This window comes from Pollachius pollachius, assembly GCF_949987615.1.
Source record: "Pollachius pollachius genome assembly, chromosome: 4".
NCBI lineage: Eukaryota > Metazoa > Chordata > Actinopteri > Gadiformes > Gadidae > Pollachius > Pollachius pollachius.
The window spans coordinates 13,114,901-13,125,872 of NC_136937.1; the positions used below are offsets into that span (position 1 = coordinate 13,114,901).

Below are 10,972 nucleotides of genomic sequence, written 5' to 3' on the forward strand. Positions count from 1 at the left end.
CAATGAACAAATTATTTGCAAAGTTTAAAAAAAGCATTGAAGACCTGCCCTTATTTAGTTTCTGCCTGGACTGCAGATCCACCTCTATATAAGATGCCAGAAGAGGAGATGGATAGTCTGCAGGGGATTTCAGTTATTACAACTGGTGGTAAGTCAGAATGATGCTTCAGCTGCTGTGTAGGGTAGACCATTGCATTAGAGTAGAGATTTTACCCTCTTCTTCTCATGGAGGTTATTTTAATTTATTAAAATGACTACCTTGTTATTTAGGCTACCTACGTCCAATTGTTTGTTTTTTTTAACATATTGTTTTTAAGAGACCACTGCATTTGAGTTTTATTTTTTAATGTATTTTGAAGATTTCTTTGCATTGATACTTTCTGGGGAATACATGTTTTGAATGACGGTTGACTGTTTTCAGAAACAGTCAGACTGCAGTCTAAGAGGGCTACTTTCTAGGAGAGACCATTCCATGAGAATTGTTGTTTTCATTAAAGTTATTTTCTTGTATTTTAATTACTCTACCCCACTACTTTGAATGATATTTATTCAATTTTTTGGTATAGAATTAGAGTATATATTTATGGGGGTTTTATGTTAAGTTTGGTTTTATGCATTATTTAACTTCTTATTAACTTTAATATAATTTGATAGAGATCATATATTTATTAGATATTTGAAAAATTATTTAAAAAATATATATTTTACTCAAGTCAGTCAAATGCTAACATTAGACTTTGACTTTTCTTGTTAAGGTATCATTTATTCTGCGGCTGAAGGGAAGAAAACGGTAAGAATAATTTAAAATCATCTCATCCCCGAAAAAGCTCCAAACCTTCTTGAAGCTTTGTGTACTTTTAAATAAAGATGCATCAGTTTTATTGTATTGATAATTCGTACTTTTTATTTTCATGAAAAAAGCCTCCATCATGAGTACGGACGCAGAGATGGCCGTTTACGGCGCGGCTGCAGTTTACCTCCGTAAGCCAGAGAAGGAGAGGATTGCGGCCCAGAGCGCGCCATTCGATGCGAAGGCTGCTGCTTATGTGACTGATGTTAAGGAACTGTACGTCAAGTGTACCATCACTAAGAGGGACGGTGGCAAAGTCACCGTCACAGTTTTGGCTACAAAGGAGGTAGGCAGAGGTTGATCAGGGCACAAACAAATTAGCCGGTATCAACATAAAGGGAAAGTGTCAATAGTTGCATTGTTAAGAAAACTAATAATGAGTTTCCATATTTTAGGAGAGGACAGTCAAGGAGGACGATGTCACACCCATGAACCCTCCCAAGTATGACAAAATTGAGGACATGGCCATGATGACCCATCTCAATGAAGCCTCTGTGTTGTATAACCTCGCAGAGCGTTATTCAGCATGGATGATCTACGTAAGATATTTCACCTAGTGAATGAAAATAAATATAACTTATCACCATCTCTGAGTGAATGAATATGAATATCACATCATATTAATTATCATCTCTGTCTGACCTCCTTCAGACCTACTCTGGGCTGTTCTGTGCCACTGTAAACCCCTACAAGTGGCTCCCAGTGTACGATCAGTCGGTTGTCAATGCCTACAGAGGCAAGAAGCGTATGGAGGCTCCACCCCACATCTTCTCTGTCTCTGACAACGCCTTCCAGAACATGCTCACTGGTTTGTTAATTAAAAGTTTAAAATCCCTAATCATATCTTGTTTTTATTAATAAATGGCATAATCATGCAATTTTGAATAATTTTCTTTACAGACAGAGAAAACCAGTCAGTCCTTATCACGTAAGTTTGATTCTGTTAATATGAAATAAATATAATACAATTATTCATACATTGGAAAACATATCAAAATGACTTGCTTTGTCTTTTCATACCCAGTGGAGAATCCGGTGCTGGAAAGACTGTGAACACCAAGCGTGTCATCCAGTACTTTGCCACCATCTCAGTGGGTGGTGGAGAAAAGAAGAAGGATGCAGGCGCTGGAAAGATACAGGTATGTCTAAAAATATACATTAAATAAATGAATCAATACATAGAGAAATTAAATAATAAGGTTCAAATACGATTTGATTTGATTATAGGGGTCACTGGAGGACCAGATTATTGCAGCCAATCCCCTGCTGGAGGCCTATGGTAATGCCAAGACTGTGAGAAATGACAACTCCTCCCGTTTTGTAAGTATGAAATAAATTCTTCCCTGAAGTTGCTCCTTAGTTTGAGTAATTTTTGAGGATATTAAAACAAATTATTTTGCAAACAGGGTAAATTCATCAGAATTCATTTCCACGCAACTGGTAAACTGTCCAGTGCTGACATTGAGACATGTAAGTAAAAGACATGTGCATTGTTTAACCAAGAATATTAGTGGAATAGGGTTTGATTCATAAATGGGCATTATAGATCTGCTGGAGAAGTCCAGAGTGACCTTCCAGCTTCCCGATGAGAGAGGATATCACATCTTCTACCAGATGATGACCAACCATAAACCTGAGATCGTTGGTGAGATTTTGTAATAGTAAAAGTGTGAAGAATGTACTTAATACTAAGATGAAGTGTTTTCCAGAATTGTCTTCATCTGTTCTAGTATGACTTAATATGTAAACATGACTTCTGAAGTTCAACTACTTGAAGGGCAAGTTTTGTCTTTGGAATAAATTGTTTTTGGTAAAGATTATATCTTCCATAGGTTAGTTTGGAAATGTATTTTGAAATGCAGATATATGCATTGCATGTAAATGCTAAGCAAGTTTAAAATTATTTTATTCAGAAGTTATCTGTTAGGTAGCAGCACATAAATGGGAAATGATGTTGACAAAAAACGAGTGGAAAAAATGTGTTTAATCCCTCAGAAATGACCCTCATCACCACCAACCCCTACGACTTCCCCATGTGCAGTCAGGGTCAGATCACTGTGGCCAGCATTGATGACAAAGAGGAGCTGGATGCTACTGATGTCAGTGGTTGATTGAAAAACAATTCATATATTTTCCACATGGCATATGTGTTACAATCATTTTTCTAAATGTTTGTTCTTTTCAACACAGGCTGCTATTGATATTTTGGGTTTCACCAACGAGGAGAAGGTAGGCATCTTTAAGTTTACTGGTGCTGTGCTTCACCACGGTAACATGAAGTTCAAGCAGAAGCAGCGTGAGGAGCAGGCTGAGCCAGATGGCAATGAAGGTAACCATTAACATGTATTCATCGGTGCACTAGAAGATATATTGGTGCATATTTGCTTGTATTACATTTTGTGTCATTATTATACAGAATAATAATACATACATTTTTCATGTTAACTTTGTAGAGGCCGACAAGATTTCCTATCTCCTGGGTCTGAACTCTGCTGATATGCTCAAGGCTCTTTGCTACCCAAGAGTGAAGGTCGGAAATGAGTATGTCACCAAGGGACAGACTGTACCTCAGGTAAGAAAAACACGATGTGTTCATGAAATATGATACAAATTGTCAAAACATGACGCATTGTCTATCATGAGACCAATATCTTTGATGATTTTATGTGAAAAATGTATTTCAGGTCAACAACTCAGTGAGTGCCCTGGCCAAGTCTATCTATGAGAGGATGTTCTTGTGGATGGTCATCCGTATCAACCAGATGCTGGACACCAAGCAAGCAAGACAATTCTACATTGGTGTGCTCGACATTGCTGGTTTTGAGATTTTTGATGTAGGTTGTTCAATAAGTTACAGCATTTCTGATGACATTTCCTTCATTCTGACACAATAGTCATTACCTTTAATTTGTTGAAAACTAGTAACATTCAGTTTAATAAATCTCCCCATCTAGTACAACAGCATGGAGCAGCTGTGCATCAACTTCACCAATGAGAAACTGCAACAGTTTTTCAACCACCACATGTTCGTCCTGGAGCAAGAGGAGTACAAGAAGGAGGGTATCATATGGGAGTTCATTGACTTCGGCATGGACTTGGCTGCCTGCATTGAGCTTATTGAGAAGGTACACCTGAATATTATAACTATATATCATTATTCTTTGTGCGACTTACAAAATAATATTTTGATAATGTTTCATCAATCCTCTTTTCTCTTAAGCCAATGGGCATCTTCTCCATTCTTGAAGAGGAGTGCATGTTCCCCAAGGCCTCAGACGTTACCTTCAAGAACAAGCTGTATGACCAGCATCTTGGCAAGACCAAAGCATTTGAGAAGCCCAAGCCTGCAAAGGGCAAGGCTGAGGCCCACTTCTCCCTGGTGCACTATGCTGGTACTGTAGACTACAACATCAGTGGCTGGCTGGACAAGAACAAGGATCCCCTGAATGACTCTGTTATTCAGCTGTACCAGAAGTCCTCAAACAAACTGCTGCCTGTCCTGTACCCACCTGTAGTTGAAGGTACATATTCATAGGGTGAACCCATAGTTTATAACTGTTCATATATTATATCATGGATAATTACCTCTGTTTGCAAATATAAGTGTGAAAAATGAACCGTCACTAACAACCAATAATTAAAAACAGAGGCTGGGGGTGCAAAGAAGGGAGGCAAGAAGAAGGGAGGTTCCATGCAAACTGTGTCTTCACAGTTCAGGGTAAGTGTTAACACACAAATAAATATGGAAATGTATTTAATTTCAATACCTAAATTCATATTTTCTGAATTTGATCTTCATGATTTCATCTGTATATATTTCATGTTTTATTCTGTGATTTATCTTTAGGAAAACTTGGGCAAACTGATGACCAACTTGAGGAGCACCCATCCTCACTTTGTGCGTTGCCTGATTCCCAATGAGTCAAAGACTCCAGGTAAAGTCAGCGTTAACAAATATGGGTAGTTTCTGAGTTAGGATATGACGTGTTAGTCACTGCTACTCCAAACTAATTATATTGACTATGCATTCATCACCCATGTAACAGGTCTCATGGAGAACTTCCTGGTTATCCACCAGCTGAGGTGTAACGGTGTACTGGAGGGCATCAGAATCTGCAGAAAGGGCTTCCCCAGCAGAATCCTCTATGCTGACTTCAAGCAGAGGTATTAACTCAGGGTTTTTCAATGACAACTTTATAAATGTCATTAAACATTTCAGTTATTGTTAAAAACATTACATTGGTCTTCTTCAGGTACAAAGTACTGAATGCCAGTGTCATTCCGGATGGCCAATTTATTGACAACAAGAAGGCTTCTGAGAAACTGCTTGGGTCCATTGATGTGCCTCACGATGAGTACAAATTTGGACACACCAAGGTATGTTTATTGTTGTCAAAAACTGTGTTTACACTTTATTGAAAGTTACTTGCTGACAAATTTCTTTCCTTACATTAAGGTGTTCTTCAAAGCTGGTCTTCTGGGTACTCTTGAGGAGATGCGAGATGAGAAGCTGGCAGCTCTGGTTGGAATGATTCAGGCTGCATGCAGAGGTTATGTCATGAGAAAGGAGTATGTGAAGATGACAGAGAGGAGGTATGTTTTTAAACATCATGCTCAAAAATCCAAAAGATTGTTTGGCTACCATGTACGACCCCAATATGATGGTTAATTTTATTTTATAGGGAAGCCATCTACACTATTCAGTACAACGTTCGCTCATTCATGAATGTCAAACACTGGCCATGGATGAAGGTGTACTACAAGATCAAGCCTCTTCTGAAGAGTGCTGAAACCGAGAAGGAGCTTGCCAATATGAAGGATAACTATGAAAAGATGAAGACAGACCTGGCAGCTGCCCTGGCCAAGAAGAAGGAACTTGAGCAGAAGATGGTTTCTCTACTGCAGGAGAAGAATGATCTTGCACTGCAAGTGGCTTCTGTAAGTAAAAAATATATTTTGATTTTACATGTGCAAACATTGAGATACATGTGATCTGACATGTTCTACATATCTTAACATTACACAGGAAGGAGAGAATCTGAATGATGCTGAAGAGAGGTGTGAAGGACTTATCAAAGGTAAGATCCAGTTGGAGGCCAAACTCAAGGAGACTACTGAGAGACTGGAGGATGAGGAGGAAATCAATGCTGAGCTGACTGCCAAGAAGAGGAAACTGGAAGATGAATGCTCTGAGCTAAAGAAGGACATTGATGACCTGGAGCTTACCTTGGCCAAAGTGGAGAAGGAGAAACATGCCACTGAAAACAAGGTTTGTAAAGTTGTCAGCAAAATACCAACATCGACTTTCTTCAAACTGTTATCAATAGAATACAAAGGAAGTTTACACTTGAGAAATTAGCATGTGTGATACATGATTTTGTTTTAGGTGAAAAACCTGACTGAGGAGATGGCCTCTCAGGATGAGAGTGTTGCTAAGTTGACAAAGGAGAAGAAAGCCCTCCAAGAGTCACATCAGCAGACGCTTGATGACCTGCAGGCAGAGGAAGACAAAGTCAACACTCTGACCAAGGCCAAGACCAAGCTTGAACAGCAAGTGGATGACGTAAGTATCTAAAAGCTCATGGAAGCATATAATTGATATCAGTGATAGAGTTGAGCAAATATTCAACCTTATATGAGATTTTTCTTAATTATGTGAAATTATTAATATCCAGCTTGAGGGTTCTCTGGAGCAAGAGAAGAAGCTCCGCATGGACCTTGAGAGATCCAAGAGAAAGCTTGAGGGTGATCTGAAACTGGCTCAGGAATCTGTCATGGATCTTGAGAACGACAAACAGCAGTCTGATGAGAAAATCAAGAAGTAAGATATTTGTATTTTCTGAACCACAATAGGATGAACTCCATATGCTTTCTTATTAAATTTAATTGACAACTGTTTTTATTAATTATTCACAGGAAGGACTTTGAGACCAGCCAGCTTCTGAGCAAAATTGAGGATGAGCAGTCCCTAGGGGCTCAGCTTCAGAAAAAGATCAAGGAGCTTCAGGTGGGAAAATAATACAAAAGCAATATACATTTTCTGAAATGAAAATTTGGTAATTTGGCTCAATATTTGCATTATTTAGGCCCGTATTGAAGAGCTCGAGGAGGAGATTGAGGCTGAGCGTGCTGCTCGTGCCAAGGTTGAGAAGCAGAGAGCTGATCTCTCCAGGGAACTTGAAGAGATCAGTGAGAGGCTTGAGGAGGCTGGTGGAGCCACTTCTGCTCAGATTGAGATGAACAAGAAGCGTGAGGCTGAGTTCCAGAAGCTGCGTCGTGACCTTGAGGAGTCCACCCTGCAGCATGAAGCCACTGCTGCTGCTCTGCGTAAGAAGCAGGCTGACAGTGTAGCAGAGCTGGGAGAGCAGATTGACAACCTCCAGCGTGTCAAGCAGAAGCTTGAGAAGGAGAAGAGCGAGTACAAGATGGAGATTGATGACCTCTCCAGCAACATGGAAGCTGTTTCTAAAGCCAAGGTAAGTTATGCTTCAATGCCTTCATTTTTTTAAGAAATAATATAGAAAATAAGTACGTCAATAAGAATATATTAACATGATTTCAAATTGATAAAATGTAAATCATCAGGGAAATCTAGAGAAGATTTGCCGTACCCTTGAGGACCAACTCAGTGAAATCAAGGCTAAGAGTGATGAGAATGCTCGCCAGATCAATGACATCAGTGCCCAGAGAGCAAGACTGCTGACAGAAAATGGTTGATACTTCTTTCATTCAGTCATTTGATTCATTTGAATGTCTTGGTCGACCATTTTGGGAACATAATTGAATATACATTTTCTGTCTCACAAATTCTATGTGTATTTCTTATTTGATATACCTCCTCCAACTAGGTGAGTTTGGTCGACAGCTTGAGGAGAAGGAAGCTCTTGTCTCCCAGCTGACCAGAGGCAAGCAGGCTTATACTCAGCAGATTGAGGAGCTGAAGAGGCAAAATGAGGAGGAAGTAAAGGTAAGAACTATTTATTCAATAAGATGGTAGGGTTCAAAAAACAGGAGATGTTTTCAATTTACTGGATCTCTGTTTCACCTTTTGTAGGCCAAGAATGCTCTTGCTCATGGTGTGCAATCAGCCCGCCATGACTGTGACCTTCTGAGGGAGCAGTTTGAGGAGGAGCAGGAGGCCAAGGCTGAGCTGCAGCGTGGAATGTCCAAGGCCAACGGTGAGGTGGCTCAGTGGAGGAGCAAGTATGAAACTGATGCTATCCAGCGCACTGAGGAGCTTGAGGAGTCCAAGTGAGTCACACATTCAATACTTTAGCTAAAGTAGACATTATATTTGGTGAATGTCCATACATTTACTATATTATTCTTTAACAGGAAAAAGCTTGCCCAGCGCCTCCAGGAGGCTGAGGAACAGATTGAGGCTGTGAACTCCAAGTGTGCCTCTCTGGAGAAGACCAAACAGAGACTCCAGGGTGAGGTGGAGGACCTCATGGTTGATGTGGAGAGGGCCAATGGACTGGCTGCCAACCTTGACAAGAAGCAGAGGAACTTTGATAAGGTGAGTTTTTATTAATTTATATAAATTGTAATATCATCCTATGATTCTTCCTCTGGTCCTAAACCACCACTTTATTAACAATATTGTGCAGGTTTTGGCCGACTGGAAGCAGAAATATGAGGAGGGCCAGGCAGAGCTTGAAGGAACTCAGAAAGAGGCTCGTTCTCTCAGCACTGAGCTTTTCAAGATGAAGAACTCCTATGAAGAAACTCTGGATCATCTTGAAACCATGAAGCGTGAAAACAAAAACCTCCAACGTGAGTTGTTGCTTAGTAATAATAAACGTCCTACGTTGGGGTTAAACATGCATAAGACTTATAACAAATACAAAATTGTTCTGCAGAGGAGATTTCTGATCTGACTGAACAAATTGGTGAGACTGGAAAGAGCATTCATGAGCTGGAGAAATCCAAGAAGCAGGTGGAGACAGAGAAGACTGAGATCCAGTCAGCCCTTGAGGAAGCTGAGGTAAGGATGATTAAATAAGCAAACAACCCTTGAAAAAAGACATTCAATTTCCACAAATGGGTCTAATTTAATTTTCATACATTAGGGAACTCTGGAGCATGAGGAATCCAAGATTCTGCGTGTCCAGCTTGAGCTGAACCAGATTAAGGGTGAGGTTGACAGGAAGCTGGCTGAGAAGGATGAGGAGATGGAGCAGATCAAGAGGAACAGCCAGAGAGTCATTGACTCCATGCAGGCCACTCTTGACTCTGAGGTCAGGAGCAGGAACGATGCCCTGAGAATCAAGAAGAAGATGGAGGGTGATCTGAATGAGATGGAGATCCAGCTGAGTCATGCCAACCGCCAGGCTGCTGAGGCCCAGAAGCAGCTGAGGAATGTTCAGGGACAACTGAAGGTATGACACAAACTAATGTGTGGCGCATGTAAAACATAGTTCCAGCCATCCTGTTGGGCTGTTTTCTGATATTGGTTTTCTGTTAATATTAGGATGCCCAATTGCATCTTGATGATGCTGTCAGAGCTGCGGAAGACTTGAAGGAGCAGGCTGCCATGGTGGATCGTAGGAACGGTCTCATGGTGGCTGAAATTGAGGAGCTGAGGGCAGCTCTGGAACAGACAGAGAGAGGCCGCAAAGTGGCTGAGCAAGAGCTGGTGGACGCCAGCGAGCGTGTTGGACTGCTGCACTCTCAGGTAAACAAACTTTCTAATTCTATCATACGAGTACAAGAATACGTACAAGTTTAGAAAGAAATTACATAATCATTTGTTTCAGAACACAAGCCTGTTGAACTCAAAGAAGAAGCTGGAAAGTGACCTGGTCCAAGTCCAGGGTGAGGTGGATGACACCGTCCAGGAAGCCAGGAATGCTGAAGAGAAGGCCAAGAAGGCCATCACTGATGTAGGTCTACTAGTATTGCTTAATTCATGGAATGACAAACTAAATCACCTCTTAATAAAATAAACAATCTTACTTTTTATAATGTCAAGGCTGCCATGATGGCTGAGGAGCTTAAGAAAGAGCAGGACACTAGCTCTCACCTGGAGAGGATGAAGAAGAACCTGGAGGTCACAGTGAAAGACCTGCAGCATCGCCTGGATGAGGCTGAGAACCTGGCCATGAAGGGTGGCAAGAAGCAGCTCCAGAAACTGGAGGCCAGAGTAAGACAATAACAATTCAGCATTCAATAATAACTGCTCCACTGTTTGAAAAAATAAAATTGTAATTCACTTTTACTTTTAAGGTTCGCGATCTGGAATCAGAGGTTGATAATGAACAGAGACGTGGAGCAGAGGCTGTAAAAGGTGTCCGCAAATATGAGAGGAGAGTCAAGGAACTCACCTACCAGGTATATCAAACTTGCATCTCCAAATATGTTTCTAGTGCATTAGCATTTTGATCATAACTAAAGGCCTCACTTTCAAATGTTCATCAGACTGAGGAGGATAAGAAGAATGGTTGCAGACTCCAGGATCTTGTGGACAAGCTGCAGCTGAAGGTGAAGGCTTACAAGAGGCAGTCTGAAGAAGCGGTAAGTTCAATATTTTAAGGGATACTCAGGTCAACTGTGCTACATTATATTCAATCTGACGAAATATGAATGTTCCAACAGGAGGAGCAGGCCAACTCTTACCTGTCCAAGTGCAGGAAGGTTCAACATGAGCTGGAGGAGGCTGAGGAACGTGCTGACATCGCTGAGACTCAGGTCAACAAGCTGAGGGCCAAGAGCCGTGACTCTGGAAAGGTAATTGGACAGTAAAATTACAGTTCAGATAATTGCACAAATATATATCTTAGAATCAACTTAAATCATTTACTTGAAATGACTTTATATCTAATTCCTACATTTGTTTGGTTTTTCTCTTAGGGAAAGGAGAGTGCTGAATAATTATGTTCCCTGTGACACATCGCATATACAAGTCATACAATATGACGAAATTGGGAATAGAATTCAATAAACTATAAAGCAACTTTTCAACTTGTCTATTGTATTCACTTGTTTGCCCTAACTTTCTTTCCTCACTCCTGTAATGAGAGTATGCCTTCCTTAGAGCTGGATCCTTCTAATTAGGTCATTGGATGTAGTACACAATAAAGTTACTGTCAGAGTAGTCCTTGCAGTCCTTCTGCTGGGCTT

The 10,972-nt window shown here is 40.5% G+C and overlaps 1 protein-coding gene across 1 annotated transcript; it reads left to right on the plus strand.

Moving 5' to 3' along the window:
- Window positions 1–929: 929 nt before the first annotated feature.
- LOC307074728 (myosin heavy chain, fast skeletal muscle-like) lies at window positions 930–10,723 on the plus strand (the record flags this gene model as incomplete). The annotated part of the gene is made up of 39 exons (XM_079735002.1): window positions 930–1,136; window positions 1,246–1,389; window positions 1,502–1,658; window positions 1,751–1,778; window positions 1,875–1,989; window positions 2,078–2,170; window positions 2,257–2,320; window positions 2,397–2,495; window positions 2,846–2,949; window positions 3,041–3,179; window positions 3,304–3,422; window positions 3,535–3,684; window positions 3,805–3,975; window positions 4,071–4,371; window positions 4,498–4,568; window positions 4,698–4,785; window positions 4,897–5,014; window positions 5,104–5,227; window positions 5,307–5,443; window positions 5,533–5,788; window positions 5,877–6,119; window positions 6,237–6,413; window positions 6,526–6,671; window positions 6,767–6,857; window positions 6,937–7,326; window positions 7,436–7,562; window positions 7,699–7,817; window positions 7,905–8,101; window positions 8,186–8,369; window positions 8,461–8,626; window positions 8,713–8,837; window positions 8,923–9,231; window positions 9,324–9,527; window positions 9,610–9,735; window positions 9,825–9,995; window positions 10,079–10,183; window positions 10,271–10,366; window positions 10,448–10,579; window positions 10,703–10,723. The coding sequence occupies 39 exons, from the start codon at window positions 930–932 to the stop codon at window positions 10,721–10,723; spliced, it is 5,814 nt and encodes a 1,937-aa protein (XP_079591128.1).
- Between the last annotated feature and the right edge of the window lie 249 nt (window positions 10,724–10,972).